Source organism: Pseudorca crassidens, chromosome 15, assembly GCF_039906515.1.
Source record: "Pseudorca crassidens isolate mPseCra1 chromosome 15, mPseCra1.hap1, whole genome shotgun sequence".
Lineage (NCBI taxonomy): Eukaryota > Metazoa > Chordata > Mammalia > Artiodactyla > Delphinidae > Pseudorca > Pseudorca crassidens.
The window spans coordinates 26,985,736-27,005,197 of NC_090310.1; the positions used below are offsets into that span (position 1 = coordinate 26,985,736).

The 19,462-nt window shown below is 41.5% G+C and overlaps 1 protein-coding gene across 2 annotated transcripts in view; it reads left to right on the forward strand.

The window, feature by feature from the left end:
- PARN (poly(A)-specific ribonuclease) overlaps positions 1–19,462 on the forward strand; it is a 165,619-nt gene that overhangs the window by 129,853 nt on the left and 16,304 nt on the right. Inside the window, exon 23 of one of the 2 annotated variants that reach the window (XM_067706582.1) lies at positions 18,717–18,910. The exons of the other annotated variant lie outside the window; for it this stretch is intronic. Coding sequence (XP_067562683.1) covers positions 18,717–18,910 — 194 coding nt within the window. The remainder of the gene's footprint in view (positions 1–18,716; positions 18,911–19,462) is intronic. 2 annotated transcript variants of the gene reach the window in all.

Consider the following 19,462-nt stretch of genomic DNA (forward strand, 5'->3'; position numbering starts at 1 on the left):
CAGGGAAGCCACCCCCCCACCCCCGTAGGAGATTCTTTTGTTTTTTTTTTTTTAATTGAGATATAGTTGATGTACAATAGCAGATACATTCTTTTAAGGAATGAGCGGCACCTATAACTGTGTGAACAACAGTGTTACCTGATAAAGCCACATACTTGTGGAGCTGGAAGGGACCTGGAGGTGATCTAGTCCACCCTCCACGATGTTACAAAGGAGAACTGGGGAGCGTGTGGTCAGAGAAACTGTGTCTTACTCAAGGTCACAAAGCCAATTAAGTAACAGAGCTGTGTATACCCATTTAACATAACCAGACAAGTAGTGATTTACTGTTGGCATAGTGGTTTGTCACACGTTAAGTGGATCTTTGTGAAGTCCTTGGCATTTTTTTTTCTTTTAAAATATTTTCAATGAAATATTTGAGCATTGTTTTTTAAAGCCAAATAATATTTTTTAAAATTATAATAAAAAGCAGCAGTCCCCTGCCACCCACATTCTGTCCCTCAGAGGCAACCAGTTTCAACTCTTTCTTTTGATAATTTACCATGTTTCCAAGTAATGTACTTATTGCCACTTCTTCATTTTTCTGTTTATCCATTGGCTTGCAAATACAGTAGTCTAGTCCATTTTTATGATCCTGTACTGTGTGCAAAGCAAGAACTGCCTGTTGTTTTTAAAGTTTTCCTCAGCTGTCTATGTTGTCTCTGTTTCCTCAGAGTTTTTCCTCTCTGAATATTGGTCTGTTTTGGTTTTTGTCTCTCGAAGCCTTTCTTCAAAAATGTGACTATTAAAAAAAAAAAAATGTGACTATTTGGGGGCATCCACTACTTAAGAAAGAACTAAAAAGGGATGAGAAGTTCTTGGAGGCAGAACTTACTGATGGTTTTGCTCTGTAGAGTGATGAGATGAGAAGCTGGCTTTGTAATTATGTATATTCTCTGAGGCTTATGCTTTTCTTTAGGGATTGTGCTTTTTGCGATCTACTTAAGAAATCTTTGGCTAAACTAGGGTCATAAGATTTTTTTTTCTATAAGTTTTATAGTGTTTTTTGGTTTCATGTTTAGGTATACGATCTATTTTGAGTTAATTTTTATGTACAGTGTGAGGCATGAGTACAAGTTCATTTTTTTGCATATAGCTGTCCATTTGTTCTGGCACTATTTTTTGAGAATACTGTCCTTTCTCTGTTCAATTACTGTACCTTGACTCCTTTGTCAAAAACTAGTTGGCCATATTTGTATGTGGTCTATTTCTAGATTCTGTTGTATTCCATTGATCTATATGTCTTTCCTTAGACCAGTTCCACATTTTCTTGATTTATAGTAAAGCTTTTTTTTTTTTTTTTTTTTTTTTTTTGGTACGCGGGCCTCTCACTGTTGTGGCCTCTTCCGTTGCGGAGCACAGGCTCCGAGCGTGCAGGCTCAGCGGCCATGGCTCACGGGCCCAGCCGCTCCGCGGCCTGTGGGATCTTCCTGGACCGGGGCATGAACCTGTGTCCCCTGCATCGGCAGACGGACTCTCAACCACTGCGCCACCAGGGAAGCCCTATACTAAAGCTTTATAGTGAGTCTTGAAATCATATAGTAGATCCTTCAACTATTTTCTTCTTTTTAAAAAGTGCTTATTCTTTTTTTTTTTTAATTTATTTATTTTTGGCTGCGTTGGGTCTTTGTTGCTGCGCATGGGCTTTCTCTACTTGTGAAGAGCGGGGGATACTCTTTGTTGTGGTGTGCAGGCTTCTCATTGCAGTGGCTTCTCTTGTTGCAAAGCACAGGCTCTAGACGCATGGGCTTCAGTAGTTGTGGCACACGGGCTCAGTAGTTGTGGCTCGTGGGCTCAGTAGTTGTGGTGCATGGGCTTAGTTGCTCTGCAGCATGTGGGATCTTCCCGGACCAGGGCTCGAACCCATGTCCCCTGCATTGGCAGGTGGATTCTTAACCACTGTGCCACCAGGGAAGCCAAAACAATGCTTATTCTAATTCCTTCACTTTTCCACAAAAAGTTTAGAGTCAGTTTGTTGATTTGTACAAAAAGCTTGTTGGGACTTTGATGGGGATTGTGTTGAATCTATAATATCATTTTGGGGAGAATTAACTCTATTGAGTCTTCCCACTTATGAACATGGTGTATCTTTTCACTTATTTAGGTTTTCTTTGATTTCTCATATCGGAGTATTATATTTTCCATTATGCAAATTTTACATATGCTTTACTGAAGTTGCCCCTAAGTATTTTACTTTTCGATGCTATTGTAAGTCATATATTTTTAAAGTTCAATTTCCATTCGTTCATTGCTAATAGAAAGAAATGCAGTTGGTTTATCTATTTTGACTTTGTATCCTTGGATCTTACTAAATTCACTTATTAGTTCTAATAACTTTTTGTAGACTGGTATTTTCTGTTTAGACAATCATGTCTGTAAAAAAAGGCAATCGTATTTATCTCTGTCCATTGGACCTTATGAATTTCATTTCTTTCTCTTGCCTTATTGCACTGGCAAGGGCCTCTAGTACAGTGTTGAATAAAAGTGGCAAGAGCCAACATCGGTGTCTTGTTCCTGATCTTAGGGCAAAAGCATTCAGCATTAAGTATGATACTAGCTGTAACGACTCAGTTCTTTTAGAAATTGATTTTCTGATTTGCAGCTTGGGGGAGATAAGCCTGACTGCTGGTGCTCTGGGTACTGATTGGTGGAAGGAAGCTGGAGACGTCACTTCTCAGTATGTGGAGGATGCTACTTCCCCATTTAGAAAGTTCTTAAGTGCTTGATCCCACTCTCCACTGCTGGACTTGGTGCCTCTCTGAGGGGATCAGTTTCTCCAGAGATAAAACCTCCTGTCCAGCTCCTATTGGCCTCGGGGGAATGCTAGTCCCCTGGCTTCACAGGGATGGGGGTGAGGATCCTAGGACAGCCTTTCCCCCTGTTGGCGTAGCACAGTCCTTATCATCTTATCATCTGCTTCTTCCAGGGATCTGGTGCCTGTTATTTGCTGAGACTTTGCAGGGCTCTATCGGGTGCATCAGCTTTTTATACAGCACTTAGATTTCTGTTCCCCCTGTATTGCAACACTCTTTGGCACTCTTCTTCTTACTTGTCCTCTCCAGAGAGAGTGTCACCAAGGTGAGCTGACATCCCGTCCTCTCCTGCTGCCTCTCCTGTTCTCTGTGCCTTTGTAAGGATATTTCTGTCTCCCTACAGATAAATACCTGCGTTCAATTGGTCGTGTTTAACTTCCTGGAAATTTTTAAAAAGCAGTTTATCTTCTAAAGTAGTTGGGCTTTTGGTATGGGGAGGAGTCGTTTTGGTTTGATTGTATTACTGGCATGATTAGTAAATCCTTTCATTGGAGCCAAAAGTAAATTTTAGTTGCAAAATTAAATTTCATCCTAGCCTCTGAAAATTTCAGATGTTCTGAATTCAGCTCCAATTAATTGTATGTTGAGTGTAGCTTCTTAAATTTAGGAATTTGTATTAATGTCTTTCATGTTTGTTATTGATTAATCTTTTCTGTGTTGAATTAAAGTGAGTTAGCAATAAGGGATTGTTTAACCAGGTTCAAACCACATTCTTATAAAAAGTTTTTCTGATTGAATGCCATGGTTTCTTTGTAACCCAGAACCAAGTTTTCTCTCCTTTAGGCTAATTTATAAATAAACTGAGTAGTCACATATACAACACATTTGTATATTCTCTCCACCCCCCACCATTCATTCCACAAGAGATGTTCTTTATTCCTGGGTACTATCATACAGACATGCCGTACTTAATGTTGATTTTGCTTTTCAAACTCAACTTCTTTATTAGAAATAAGAATCACAGTTGATCAGCCATCTCTAAGGAATTGCCTTCTGAATTGGGCCTAGGCTATCTGACATCCTCCCCTCATCCATCCAGACCGTGCCCAAAAACACAGGAACAGTCATGCTCGTGGAATCTGAATTCAGCATGAGAGTTTGTGAAAACAATAAAAATGCACTTCCTAGCTCCCACTTCCCCAGATTTTTCCAGTTCATTTTGCCCTGGGAAGATGGGGTGGGGAGCAAGGCTGTGAAGTGTTTCAAAGAGCACTCGGCTTGGAGGACACCCTCAGATCTACCAGACCAGCCACACAACCTGGGGGAAGTCACTCATTCTGAGGATGAGGTTTCTTGCCTGTAAAATGGGAGTGAAAACACATGTTCAGCTTCAAATGATTATAGACAAGTATCAAATGAGAGAATTTTGTAAACTGGGCGGCCCTTTAAAATGAAAGGTGGTTATTATTTTATCCAGCAGCATGAACTTCCCAGCCAACTAAAGGACTTATTCTGTCTTTAAGACTTACTTGAAAGCTACGGGACTAAAAACCGTGTGGTTCTGGCATAAGGGAAGACAAATAGATGATGACACAGAATAGAGAGTCCAGTTTGTGGTCAGTTGATTTCCAATAGGGTTGCCATTCACCAGTTCCTCCCCGGCATCTCTGGGGACATTTATGTGTTATTCCAAATCATGAGAAATATCAGTTGAGAAATTAAGATAAAGGGGCAAAATCTGTGGGAATTAAACTTTAACCATCAGCATAGGCATTACTAGTTCAAAGGAATTCTCTGACATAAGGTTGAAAGCAAGCATGGAATCACTGTCAAAGGTTACGGTCAACATTTCTGAAATCAGGACAGGAGCAGGTAGGAGAGAAAGGGCCACAATCAAATCAGTCATTCTTGCTTGTCACTGTTGCCATGTTGTTAAGTGTGTGTTTGTGGCCTTGTCTGCTACTAACAGTGAATCATTCTTGTAAATAAGAATATATTAACGAGATTACATACAGCAGTACACTTTATAAAAATCCTGCGAATCTTGTTCCAAGAAGTAAGTTTCGGAAGCAGTCCTTAAATTGGCAGTTTTGAAACATGTACTGTTAACCTTGCTAGGATATCCGAATGTTACGTTGTCTTAATAGAATCCAATAGTGTTTCAGTGTTTGAATATTTGCTGTAGGCTACAGTTCTTGGTAAATACTTTTATAGACGAAATTCAGAGACAAAATGTAAATGTCACTGTGGAATACTCCAGTGTAAAATCATTCGATCTAAAATCTGAATTAGGACAAGCGGTATCAGTTTTAACAGCAAAACGAAAATCAAGGCAAGCAGACAAAATATTTTCATCTCTAAAAAAGGAAATGAGGGACTTCGTTGGTGGTCCAGTGGCTAGGGCTCCGCACTCCCAATGCAGGGAGCCTGGGTTCGATCCCTGGTCGGGGAGGTGGATCCCACATGCTGCAACTAAGGATCCCGCATGCCACAACTGAAGATCCCGCATGCCACAACTAAAAAAAAAATTTTTTAATAAAAAAGGAGATGAGCTAATATAAAGCAATATGTAGTTTAACACCCAACTTGTATTTGCTTTGGAAACACTCGGAACAGTTTGATCAACATCAGCATAACATGAGAGAATCTTTTCTCTATCTGGAATATTGTCTTGTGACAAATATTAATGCTTGTGTGTTTTAAAATCTCATTTAAGAATAACTTTAAATAATAAACATCTGTGACATCTTTCAATTTTTAACTGATATTTATTGGCCATCCACTTAGTGTTAATGTTTTATTCTTTTAATGTTTTCTGTTATCAAATGTCTGTATCAGGTAGAGATTATTTTTACATGTTTTTGAAATATATAATTTTGTCACAGTATATTGGTTCATAATAATAGTAACCCAGGGACTTCTCTGGTGGCGCAGTGGTTAAGAATCTGCCTGCCAATACAGGGGATAGGGGTTTGAGCCCTGGTCCGGGAAGATCCCACATGCCACACAGCAACTAAGCCCTTGTGCCACAACTACTGAGCCTGCGCTCTAGAGCCCACAAGCCATAACTACTGAAGCCCGCATGCCTAGAGCCTGTGCTCCTCAATAGGAGAAGACACCATAATGAGAAGCCTGCACACTGCAATGAAGAGTAGCCCCCGCTCGCCACAACTAGAAAAAGCCCACGCCCAGCAAAAAAAAAGTAACCCATACATTTATTATTATATCTTACTTTACCGAGCTAACCCCTAAAATTTTATTTATTTATTTATTTTTGGCTGCGTTGGGTCCTCGTTGCTGCGTGTGGGTTTTCTCTAGTTGCGGCGAGCGGGGGCTACTCTTCAGTGCAGTGCACGGGTTTCTCACTGCGGTGGCTTCTCGTTGCGGAGCACGGGCAGCAACGTCCGTTGGGAAATATAGGGTGTATGGGGGCAGATAAGCCCACCACTGGGACAGTGGACTAGGTGGAAGAGTGCATGTCATGGAATTCATTAAAGTGAACAGATACTGTCTTTGCAACTTGACTGCCTTGTGGAAGATAAAGCTAGAAAAGCCGACGGGGACCCAGATGACAGAGGGTCCTGGTTGCTGTGCCAAGCAGTTAAAATTCAGGTTGGCGGTAGAGAGCCGTGGAAGTCTTGCAGCTGGGAGTATCTGATCAAATCTCTGCTTTGGAAGAAGTTTGCTAACATTGGGAGGAATGGGTTTGAAGGGCAAGGGAGGCTGGGAAGAGTAGGACAGGGGGGACTAGCCAATTAGGATCCTGTTTTAAGAGTCAAGGGGCAAGATAGGAAGAGCGCCCGACAGCAGCGTGAGGAAAGAGCTGGAATGGTGGCTGAGAGTAAAACGAGCAGGACTGGAGGGCATTTGGAGGTGTGGCCCATGGGAGGTGCTCATCATGTGGGTAGAATATTGGTTAAATGAGGGGATGAGCTGACGGGCTCAGGCACTGAAGAATGAAGAGGCACAGATGCCGACTCCGAGGGATCCTTTCCAGCCTGGCTGTCTGGAAAGGGACTCTTGTATCAGATGAGACATTCTGTTAATGGGTCAAGGCAGCTTCTTCCACGTATCTCTAGGCTGGCGATATACTTATTAGTCATGTGTAAGCACACACAGAGTTCAGTCCTAGATTGTGCCACAGCAAGCAGGCATCAGAAGATATTCCTTGAGGGAATTCCCTGGTGGCCCAGTGGTTAGCACTCCGCGCTTCCACTGCAGGGAGCATGGGTTCAATCTCTGGTCGGGGAACTAAGATCCCGCGTGCCGCGCAGTGCAGCCAAAAAAATTAAATTAGAAAAAAGATAATCCTCAATGAAATTTACTTTTCCTTATTTGTTTAAACATCATGCTTCCTCCAGTTTGTTTTGTTTTGTTTTGCTTTTAACTTGGAAATAATTTCAAACTCTGTAAAAGTCACAAATATTACAACGAACACCCATATATTCTTTATCCGGCTACCTTGATTGTTAACATTTTGCTGTTTTTTGCTTTGTGTGCATACGCTCTCTCTTCCACCCTTCCCCTTCCTCTCTCTGTATATAAACACTCTGTGTTGCCTTCTCTCCCTTTTTCTCTCCATACCGCAGCCCCCAACACACTTGTTTTTTTCTGAACCATCTGAGAGGAAGTTAGATGCATCATGGTCCTTAATAGTTTCTTGTATAACTGTAGTATAGTTATCAACCTCGGTAATTTAACATTGATATAATACTGTAATCTACTGTTTATATCACATTTTATTATTTGATCCAATATTATCTTTATGGCTTTTCCCTCTAGTATAAGATCCAGTCTGTCATAATGTGTTGCAGCTAGTTTTCAATGTCTCTTTGGTCTTTTTTATGACAACAACATTTTTGAAGGACACCAGCCCCTCACCCCACTTTTTTTCAGTAAGGTGTTTTTCCTTTGGGTTTGTCTGATGTTTCTTCATGATTATGGTCAGGTTATACAGTCCTGAGTAGAATGTGCAAAAGTGATGCTATGTCCTTCTCAGGATATCAGTCTCAGGAGAGACACTTTAAGACCATGCAAATAGCCTACTCTTCATCAAAATATCTCCCCTGATTTAGCACCTCTTGATGATTTTTGCGTCAGTCATTCTTCACGTGATGGTTGCCAAAGGATGATTTGCCAACTCCATCTCTCTCTCCACCTTTACCATTTCCTAGTCAGTATTCAACTAGGACTAAGAGCTCTCCCTCCTCTCTCTGTCTCTCTGTATTATGTATCGGTATAGATCCATAGATTCCTGTTTTTTTCAATGGTTTAGAATTTATTACTGCCCCCTAATTATTTTGGTGCTCAAATATTTGGCCAGTGGGAGCCCTTTCCACCTGGTTCCTACATCCCTGTGACATGCCCCATCATTTCTTGAGCAGTTTCCTACTTTCTGGTATTGCAAGATGTTCCGGACTCATTTTGTGCCTCTTTTACCCCAGCCGAGCTCATCTTGTGCAACTTTTACCCCAGCCCTGTAATCAAGCACTTCTTCGAGGAGCCCTTTGTTTTTTCAGTGGGGTATGGTTTAGACATTAAAATCTGGACACTAGATGTGCTTATGGCCATTAGGTTTTTTGTTTTTTAGGTCCTTTCAGTGGGCAGAGCTGGGAAATAGGGGCATGGATATACATAGATACTTCCCATACATATATGCGTACACATAAACGTGCACACATACACACATACTTATTTTAGAAATCCCAAGCCCGGACCTATATCTCCAGTTCCATTACATCCCCACAGCGTTCTCCCTTGCCTTCCCCCATATCTGTCTTCCGACTACATGAATACATTTACTAATTTGCTGAGCATTATCATGTATCCAAATATTTTCAGAATTGCTTCACTCGTTCAACTACAGAAGCAAACCTACTAAATAGTTCAGGATTTTTTTTTTTTGGTATTCCCCCCGACATTTCACCCAAGACTGGAATAAATTGCCCTTTTGCACTTTGCTTTCTTCACTGGAAATAATTTCATATCTGTTCTTTGAGATCTTCATTCTTTCTTGTAACTGCTTAGTTACATTGACTGTACATAGCATAGTTTATTCAACCAATTTCCTATGCTTAGACATTTAGGAACTTGGCAATAATATATCATAACAACAAATAAAGCTGCAGTGAGTAATCTTGTACATAAGTATTTTTGCATTGTTGGAGGTGCATCTTCTGAATTCCTAGAAGTGGGATTGCTGGCTCAAAGAGTAAATGGATATAAAGTTTTGTTAAATAGTGCCACATTCCCTTCTGTAAGAGTGAGTTGTACCATTTTTCATTGTCACCAGCAATGTATGAGTGCCTATTTCCCCACTCTCAACAACAGAATATTTCATCAATCTTTTGGATATTTTTGCCAATCTAGTGGGTGAGAAATGATATTTCAGTATCATTTTATTTTGCATCATGAATGGAATTGAACATCTTTTCATGTGTTTAAGGGGTGTGTGTGTGTGTATGTGTGTGCGTGTGTGTGCGCGTGTGTGTGTGTGTGTGTGTGTGTGTGTGGGGTGAGCTATTTATTCATAGCTTTGCCCATTTTCCTGTAGGATTTTGGGGGTTTTTTCTTCAATTTTGAGTGTTACTTGTGTATTAGGGACATTAGCCCTTTATCTGTGATATATGTTACAAATATTTTCTCCTGGTTTGTCATTTGACTTTGCTCATGTTATTGATAGCCATGCAAAAGATTTTTATGTGATCAAATTTATAAATCTTCTTATAAATTTGGATTGTGAGTTATAGTAAAGCCTTTTTCGACACCCAGGTTTTAGAGGAATTCTTCCATGTTTTCCTTCAGTATTTGTATAGTTTCATTTTTCACATTTAGATATCTAATCCATTTTGGCATTTTTTTCTTTTTTATGGGTGAAGGATGGGCCTAACTTATCTTTTTCCTGTTGTCCCACCACCATTTTTTTGGAAGTTCATCTCTGCCCCGGTAATTTGAGATACCACCTTTATCATCTGCTAGATTCCTATGTGCAGTTGGGGCTATTTCAGGACTTTGTATTTCTTGAAGTACTTTGAATGCTGGTGGTTCCAGCTGAGTTTTCATTAAACATTTACATCTCAGAGGCTGCGAGGTTCCAGGGTTTACAGCACAGAGGAATATTTAGGCCTCTTACCCTTTCACAATGGATAGGTGTGTCCTTACTATTTTCTTACTTAACACTTTCTGAATTTTCCAAATTTTCTGAAACCAGCTGAAAATTGTTTTAGTCTTTAAGAAAATTTTAAAGGTATTATCAGTTTTTAAACAGTGAACTTCAGCATGAATTTCTTTTTTTTTTTCATTTTAACATCTTTATTGGAGTATAATTGCTTTACAATGGTATGTTAGTTTCAGCTTCACAACAAAATGAATCAGTTATATATATACATATGTTCCCATATCTCTTCCCGCTTGCATCTCCCTCCCTCCCACCCTACCTATCCCACCCATCCAGGTGGTCACAAAGCACCGAGCTGATCTCCCTGTGCTATGCGGCTGCTTCCCACTAGCTATCTACCTTACGTTTGGTAGTGTATATATGTCTATGCCTCTCTCTCGCTTTGTCACCGTTTACCCTTCCCTCTCCCTATAGCCTCAAGTCCATTATTCTCTAGCAAGTCTGTGTCTTTATTCCTGTTTCACCCCTAGGTTTTTCATGACATTTTTTTTCTTAAATTCCATATATATGTGTTAGCATACGGTATTTGTCGCTCTTTTTCTGACTTACTTCACTCTGTATGACAGACTCTAGGTCTATCCACCTCATTACAAATAGCTCAATTTCGTTTCTTTTTATGGCTGAGTAATATTCCATTGTATATATGTGCCACATCTTCTTTATCCATTCATCTGTTGATGGACACTTAGGTTGTTTCCATCTCTGGGCTATTGTAAATAGAGCTGCAATGAACATTTTGGTACATGACTCTTTTTGAATTATGGTTTTCTCAGGGTATATGCCCAGTAGTGGGATTGCTGGGTCATATGGTAGTTCTATTTTTAGTTTTTTAAGGATCCTCCATACTGTTCTCCACAGTGGCTGTATCAATTTACATTCCCACCAACAGTGTAAGAGGGTTCCCTTTTCTCCACACCCTCTCCAGCATTTATTGTTTCTAGATTTTTTGATGATGGCCATTCTGACTGGTGTGAGATGATATCTCATTGTAGTTTTGATTTGCATTTCTCTAATGATTAGTGATGTTGAGCATTCTTTCATGTGTTTGTTGGCACTCTGTATATCTTCTTTGGAGAAATGTCTATTTAGGTCTTCTGCCCATTTTTGGATTGGGTTGTTTGTTTTTTTGTTATTAAGCTGCATGAGCTGCTTATAAATTTTGGAGATTAATCCTTTGTCAGTTGCTTCATTTGCAAATATTTTCTCCCATTCTGAGGGTTGTCTTTTGGTCTTCTTTATGGTTTCCTTTGCTGCGCAAAAGCTTTTAAGTTTCATTAGGTCCCATTTGTTTACTTTTGTTTTTATTTCCATTTCTCTAGGAGGTGAGTCAAAAAGGACCTTGCTGTGATTTATGTCATAGAGTGTCCTGCTTATGTTTTCCTCTAAGAGTTTGATACTTTCTGGCCTTACATTTAGGTCTTTAATCCATTTTGAGCTTATTTTTGTGTATGGTGTTAGGGAGTGATCTAATCTCATACTTTTACATGTAGCTGTCCAGTTTTCCCAGCACCACTTATTGAAGAGGCTGTCCTTTCTCCACTGTACATTCCTGCCTCCTTTATCAAAGATAAGGTGACCATATGTGCGTGGGTTTATCTCTGGGCTTTCTATCTTGTTCCATTGATCTATATTTCTGTTTTTGTGCCAGTACCATACTGTCTTGATTACTGTAGCTTTGTAGTATAGTCTGAAGTCAGGAAGCCTGATTCCTCCAGCTCCGTTTTTCGTTCTCAAGATTGCTTTGGCTATTCGGGGTCTTTTGTGTTTCCACACAAATTGTGAAATTTTTTGTTCTAGTTCTGTGAAAAATGCCAGTGGTAGTTTGATAGGGATTGCATTGAATCTGTAGATTGCTTTGGGTAGTAGAGTCATTTTCACAATGTTGATTCTTCCAATCCAAGAACATGGTATATCTCTCCATCTATTTGTATCATCTTTAATTTCTTTCATCAGTGTCTTATAATTTTCTGCATACAGGTCTTTTGTTTCCTTAGGTAGGTTTATTCCTAGATATTTTATTCTTTTTGTTGCAATGGTAAATGGGAGTGTTTTCTTGATTTCACTTTCAGATTTTTCATCCTTAGTGTATAGGAATGCCAGAGATTTCTGTGCATTAATTTTGTATCCTGCTACTTTACCAAATTCATTGATTAGCTCTAGTAGTTTTCTGGTAGCATCTTTAGGATTCTCTATGTATAGTATCATGTCATCTGCAAACAGTGACAGCTTTACTTCTTCTTTTCCGATTTGGATTCCTTTTATTTCCTTTTCTTCTCTGATTGCTGTGGCTAAAACTTCCAAAACTATGTTGAATAAGAGTGGTGAGAGTGGGCAACCTTGTCTTGTTCCTGATCTTAGTGGAAATGCTTTCAGTTTTTCACCATTGAGGACGATGTTGGCTGTGGGTTTGTCATATATGGCCTTTATTATGTTGAGGAAAGTTCCCTCTATGCCTACTTTCTGCAGGGTTTTTATCATAAATGGGTGTTGAATTTTGTCAAAAGCTTCCTCTGCATCTACTGAGATGATCATATGGTTTTTCTCCTTCAATTTGTTAATATGGTGTATCACGTTGATTGATTTGCGTATATTGAAGAATCCTTGCATTCCTGGAATAAACCCCACTTGATCATGGTGTATGATCCGTTTAATGTGCTGTTGGATTCTGTTTGCTAGTATTTTGTTGAGGATTTTTGCATCTATGTTCATCAGTGGTATTAGCCTGTAGTTTTCTTTCTTTGTGACATCCTTGTCTGGTTTTGGTATCAGGGTGATGGTGGCCTCGTAGAATGAGTTTGGGAGTGTTCCTCCCTCTGCTATATTTTGGAAGAGTTTGAGAAGGATAGGTGATAGCTCTTCTCTAAATGTTTGATAGAATTCGCCTGTGAAGCCATCTGGTCCTGGGCTTTTGCTTGTTGGAAGATTTTTAATCACTGTCTCAATTTCAGTGCTTGTGATTGGTCTGTTCATATTTTCTGTTTCTTCCTGATTCAATCTTGGCAGGTTGTGCCTTTCTAAGAATTTGTCCATTTCTTCCAGGTTGTCCATTTTATTGGCATAGAGTTGCTTGTAGTAATCTCTCATGATCTTTTGTATTTCTGCAGTGTCAGTTGTTACTTCTCCTTTTTCATTTCTAATTCTATTGATTTGAGTCTTCTCCCTTTTTTTCTTGATGAGTCTGGCTAATGGTTTATCAATTTTGTTTATCCTTTCAAAGAACCAGCTTTTAGTTTTATTGATCTTTGCTACTGTTTCCTTCATTTCTTTTTCATTTATTTCTGATCTGATTTTTATGATTTCTTTCCTCCTGCTAACTTTGGGGTTTTTTTGTTCTTCTTTCTCTAATTGCTTTAGGTGCAAGGTTAGGTTGTTTATTCGAGATGTTTCCTGTTTCTTAAGGTAGGATTGTATTGGTATAAACTTCCCTCTTAGAACTGCTTTTGCTGCATCCCATAGATTTTGAGTCGTCGTGTCTCCATTGTCATTTGATTTCCTCTTTGATTTCTTCAGTGATCACTTCGTTATTAAGTAGTGTATTATTTAGCCTCCATGTCTTTGTATTTTTTACAGATCTTTTCCTGTAATTGATATCTAGTCTCATAGCGTTGTGGTCGGAAAAGATACTTGATACAATTTCAATTTTCTTAAATTTACCAAGGCTTGATTTGTGACCCAAGATATGATCTATCCTGGAGAATGTTCCATGAGCACTTGAGAAAAATGTGTATTCTGTTGTTTTTGGATGGAATGTCCTATAAATATCAATTAAGTCCATTTCGTTTAATGTATCATTTAAAGCTTGTGTTTCCTTATTTATTTTCATTTTGGATGATCTGTCCATTGGTGAAAGTGGGGTGTTAAAGTCCCCCACTATGAATGTGTTACTGTTGATTTCCCCTTTTATGGCTGTCTGTATTTGCCTTATGTATTGAGGTGCTCCTATGTTGGGTGCATAAATATTTACAATCGTTATATCTTCTTCTTGGATCGATCCCTTGATCATTATGTAGTGTCCTTCTTTGTCTCTTCTAATAGTCTTTATTTTAAAGTCTATTTTGTCTGATATGAGAATTGCTACTCCAGCTTTCTTTTGGTTTCCATTTGCATGAAATACCTTTTTCCATCCCCTTACTTTCAGTCTGTATGTGTCTCTAGGTCTGAAGTGGGTCTCTTGTAGACAGCAAATATATGTGTCTTGTTTTTGTATCCATTCAGCCAATCTGTGTCTTTTGGTGGGAGCATTTAGTCCATTTACATTTAAGGTAATTATCGATATGTGTGTTCCCATTCCCATTTTCTTAATTGTTTTGGGTTCGTTATTGTAGGTCTTTTCCTTCTTTTGTGTTTCTTGCCTAGAGAAGTTCCTTTAGCAGTTGTTGTAGAGCTGGTTTGGTGGTGCTGAACTCTCTCAGCTTTTGCTTGTCTGTAAAGGTTTTAATTTCTCCATCAAATCTGAATGAGATCCTTGCTGGGTAGAGTAATCTTGGTTGCAGGTTTTTCTCCTTCAACACTTTCAATATGTCCTGCCACTCCCTTCTGGCTTGCAGAGTTTCTGCTGAAAGATCAGCTGTTAACCTTATGGGGATTCCCTTGTGTGTTATTTGTTGTTTTTCCCTTGCTGCTTTTAATATGCTTTCTTTGTATTTAATTTTTGACAGTTTGATTAATATGTGTCTTGGCGTATTTCTCCTTGGATTTATCCTGTATGGGACTCTCTGTGCTTCCTGGACTTGATTAACTATTTCCTTTCCCATATTAGGGAAGTTTTCAACTATAATCTCTTCAAATATTTTCTCAGTCCCTTTCTTTTTCTCTTCTTCTTCTGGAACCCCTATAATTCGAATGTTTGTGCGTTTAATGTTGTCCCAGAGGTCTCTGAGACTGTCCTCAGTTCTTTTCATTCTTTTTTCTTTATTCTGCTCTGCAGTAGTTATTTCCACTACTTTATCTTCCAGGTCACTTATCCGTTCTTCTGCCTCAGTTATTCTGCTATTGATCCCATCTAGAGTATTTTTCATTTCATCTATTGTGTTGTTCATCATTGTTTGTTTCATCTTTAGTTCTTCTAGGTCCTTGTTAACTGATTCTTGCATTTTGTCCATTCTATTTCCAAGATTTTGGATCATTTTTACTATCATTATTCTGAATTCTTTTTCAGGCAGACTGCCTATTTCCTCTTCATTTGTTAGGTCTGGTGGGTTTTTATCTTGCTCCTTCATCTGCTGTGTGTTTTTCTGTCTTTTCATTTTGCTTATCTTACTGTGTTTGGGGTCTCCTTTTTGCAGGCTGAAGGTTCGTAGTTCCTGTTGTTTTTTGTGTTGGTCCCCAGTGGCTAAGGTTGGTTCAGTGGGTTGTGTAGGCTTCCTGGTGGAGGGTACTAGTGCCTGTGTTCTGGTGGATGAGGCTGGATCTTGTCTTTCTGGTGGGCAGGTCCACGTCTGGTGGTGTGTTTTGGGGTGTCTGTAGACTTATTATGATTTTGGGCAGCCTCTCTGCTAATGGGTGGGGTTGTGTTCCTGTCTTGCTAGTTGTTTGGCATAGGATGTCCAGCAGTGTAGCTTGCTGGTCGTTGAGTGAAGCTGGGTGCTGGCGTTGAGATGGAGATCTCTGGGAGATTTTCGCCGTTTGGTATTATGTGCAGCTGGGAGGCCTCTTGTGGACCAGTGTCCTGAAGTTGGCTCTCCCACCTCAGAGGCACAGCACTAACTCCTGGCTGCAGCACCAAGAGCCTTTCATCCACACCGCTCCTTAATTTGGGATGATTCGTTGTCTATTCATGTATTCCACAGATGCAGGGTACATCAAGTTGATTGTGGAGCTTTAATCCGCTGCTCCTGAGGCTGCTGGGAGAGATTTCCCTTTCTCTGCTTTGTTCTCACAGCTCCCAGGGGCTCAGCTTTGGATTTGGCCCCGCCTGTGCGTGTAGGTCGCCGGAGGGCGTCTGTTCTTTGCTCAGACAGGACAGGGTTAAAGGAGCCGCTGATTCGGAGGCTCTGGCTCACTCAGGCCAGGGTAGGGAGGGTCACGGAGTGCGGGGTGGGCCTGCGGCGGCAGAGGCCAGCGTGACGTTGCTAGCCTGAGGCGCGCCGTGCGTTCTCCCGGGGTAGTTGTCCCTGGATCCCGGGACCCTGGCAGTGGCGGGCTGCACAGGCTCCCCGGAAGGGCGTGTGGCTAGTGACCTGTGTTCGCACACAGGCCTCCCGGTGGCGGCAGCAGCGGCCCTAGCGTCTCATGTCTGTCTCTGGGCTCCGCACTTTTAGCCGCGGCTCGCGCCCGTCCCTGGAGCTCTCTCAAGCAGCGTTCTTAATCCCCTCTCCTCGTGCACCAGGAAACAAAGAGGGACATAAAAGTCTCTTGCCTCTTCGGCAGTTCCAGACTTCTCCCCGGACTCTCTCCCGGCCAGCCGCGGTGCACTAACGCCCTGCAGGCTGTGTTCACGCCGCCAACCTCAGTCCTCTCCCGGCGCTCCGACAGAAGCCAGAGCCTCAGCTCCCAGCCCCGCCCGCCCTGGCGGGCGAGCAGACAAGCCTCTCGGCTGGTGAGTGCCGGTCGGCCCCGATCCTCTGCGCTGGAATCTCTCCGCTTTGCCCTCCGCACCCCTGTTGCTGTGCTCTCCTCCGCGGCTCCCAAGCTCCCCCACTCTGCCACCCGCAGTCTCCGCCGCCGAAGCTCCCCCACTCCGCCACCCGAAATCTCCGCCGCGAAGGGGCTTCCTAGTGTGTGGACACTTTTCCTCCTTCACAGCTCTCTCCCGCTGGTGCAGGACCCGTCCCTATCCTTTTGTCTCTGTTTATTTTTTTCTTTTGCCCTAACCAGGTACGTGGGGGTTCCTTGCCTTTTGGGAGGTCTGAGGTCTTCTGCCAGCGTTCAGTGGGTGCTCCGTAGGAGTTGTTCCACGCGTAGATGTATTTCTGGTGTATCTGTGGGGAGGAAGGTGATCTCCGCGTCTTACTCTTCCGCCATCTTCCTGGAAGTCCCCTAGCATGAATTTCTAATAACTCTCCCCCCAAAATACTACCTTTGGTATTCTCCTTTTCTTCATATCCCCTCAATAAAAGATGTTTCCAAAAGCTGCATATAACACAGGTGAAGAGATGACAGCGGGAGGCTGGCCAGCCAGGCTTAACAGGCCATCTGCTCTGAGCTCTCTCTATTCTGCTTCCTATGGCTTCTGAGCACCACCACCTTCTTCACATGAGTGAGGAAGTAAGGAACAGGGAAGAGTAACATTGCAGAACTTGAATCATCGGGTAGCCCGAGTTTTTTGTTTTTGTTCTTGTTTTTTAATTTGGCTGCGCCGGGTCTTAGTTGCGGCAGGCAGGCTCCTTAGCTGTGGCATGCGAACCCTTAGTTGCGGCATGCGTGTGGGATGTAGTTCCCTGACCAGGGATCGAACCCTGCCACCAGCATTGGGAGCGCAGAGTCTTAACTACTGGACCACCAGGGAAGTCCCCCAAGTTTTTGATATGTAACATTTTAAAGCGTTCACTTCGGGACTTTGCTGGTGGCACAGTGGTTAAGAATCCGCCTGCCATTGCAGGGGACACGTGTTTGAGCCCCTGGTCCAGGAAGACCCCAAATGCCATGGAGCAACTAAGCCCGTGCACCACAGCTACTGAGCCTGCACTCTAGAGCCCGCAATCCACAACTACTGAGCCCACGTGCCACAACTACTGAGCCCATGTGCCACAACAACTGAAGCCCGGATGCCTAGAGCCCATGCTCCACACGAAGCCACCGCAATGAGAAGCCTGCGCACTGCAATGAAGAGTAGCCCCCACTTGCCACAACTAGAGAAAAAGCCCACTCACAGCAACCAAGACCCAATGCAGCCAAAAATAAAGTAAATAAATAAATATATTTAAAAATAAAATAAAGCGTTCACTTCCTAGGGAGGGCTGACACAGGAGCTTGCTCATGTTCTCTCTCTCTCCCTCTCCGCACCCCACTCTGTGCCTGAATGGCCTCCCTTAGGGGGAATGACTAGATTCTTTATGCTTTTCATAACGTGGGGGCTATAAAAAAAAAACCTGTTTATAAGACTCATTTAGAGGAGACAGGACTCACACTGGCCCTGTGGTCTCTGTTATTATCAAGTTCTGATTCAGGGAACATATTTTCTTAAGGAAAATCAGGACATGTAATCTGATCTAATTCAACATGTCAGATCCTATAAAGCTTTTAAAATGAAGCCAGGTTTAATTATAATCTTGACAAGTCACCTTTTTGGAATGGAAGAGAATTATATGAAGGTGGGGTATACCTTTTAAGTGTTCAAATGCACGAGCGGTGTGACAGCCGGCAGACTCAAGAATTCTCCTGCTCTACTGTGTATCCATCAGGCAGCATGCAAGTAACAATGCTGTCTTGTGATTTAATGTAATCCAGACTGTTATTTTGTTATGGTTGCTCTACTATTCTACTCTTCTGTTAGGGTAACTCTATCAAAATAAAGACCAGGAATTTTCTTTAAATTTTTTTTCTTTTAAACACTATGAACAGCTTAGATTTGTGTATATCTGTGCACAAGCCTGGTGTAGAAGTTTCTTCTGAATAAGCTTGTTGTGGGTAAACTTTCAGACTTCAGTTCACAGTAAGGTCTTTAACTTGCACCTCCAGGCAGCAGCTACCCATGTTGTTTGATTGCTAGTTAAGTGTTAATAGAATTAAGAGTGTTAAAATATTTTTATAGGTTTGGTCTTCCACTTACTCTCAACACCTTTCATGTTGTTCCACTTGCATTTCAGTCTCACAGCCACCAGCACAGTAGGAAAGAGAAATCTGAGTCCCAGTCAAGCAGAAGGTGTCCTGGAGGCCAGAGTATCAGGGGAGATTTCTGACACTGAACTTGAGCAGACAGATCCCTGTGCAGAATCCCTCTCAGAGGGAAGGAAAAAGGCCAAGAAATTAAAAAGGATGAAGAAGGACCTTTCTCCGACAGGTGTGTATTGAATCTCACTAAGGTTCTAGAGCTGTGTCTTCTTTAATGTTCTAGAAACTCTTATTTGGGGGGAGAGATTATAGCAGGGCTTCAGTCGATAACAAAGCCCATGTAGCCTAAAACGGGACCAGATGTTTTTCAGATCATTTTAATTTAATTTGAGGAATCTCCGAAAAGCCCTGGCTCTTGATAGAGTGAGGCTTGGTGGGGGCCTCCTTGTTAAAGATGGTTAAGTCTGTTTTGGTAACCTTCTCTCTGTCCTCCACGGTTTAGAGGCTTTGCTGATGTATGTAAAGTCACCTCAATATTTTAAATGTATATGTGAATTTGCACAGAGGCCTACTCCTACATGTGTTATTTTCAGTAGCAGAGTTTTCACTGTTCCCAGCAAAACCCCAGGCCACCTGAATTTCTCTCGTAAGCAGAATTATGTAAGGAGTAAAAGAAACAGGAAATGAACACATGTTGTATGCCTACTGTGTGCTAGACACTGGAGCCTTCTCTTTCCTGATTGAATTTCATTCTCACAACAGCCCTGACATAGGGACTCAT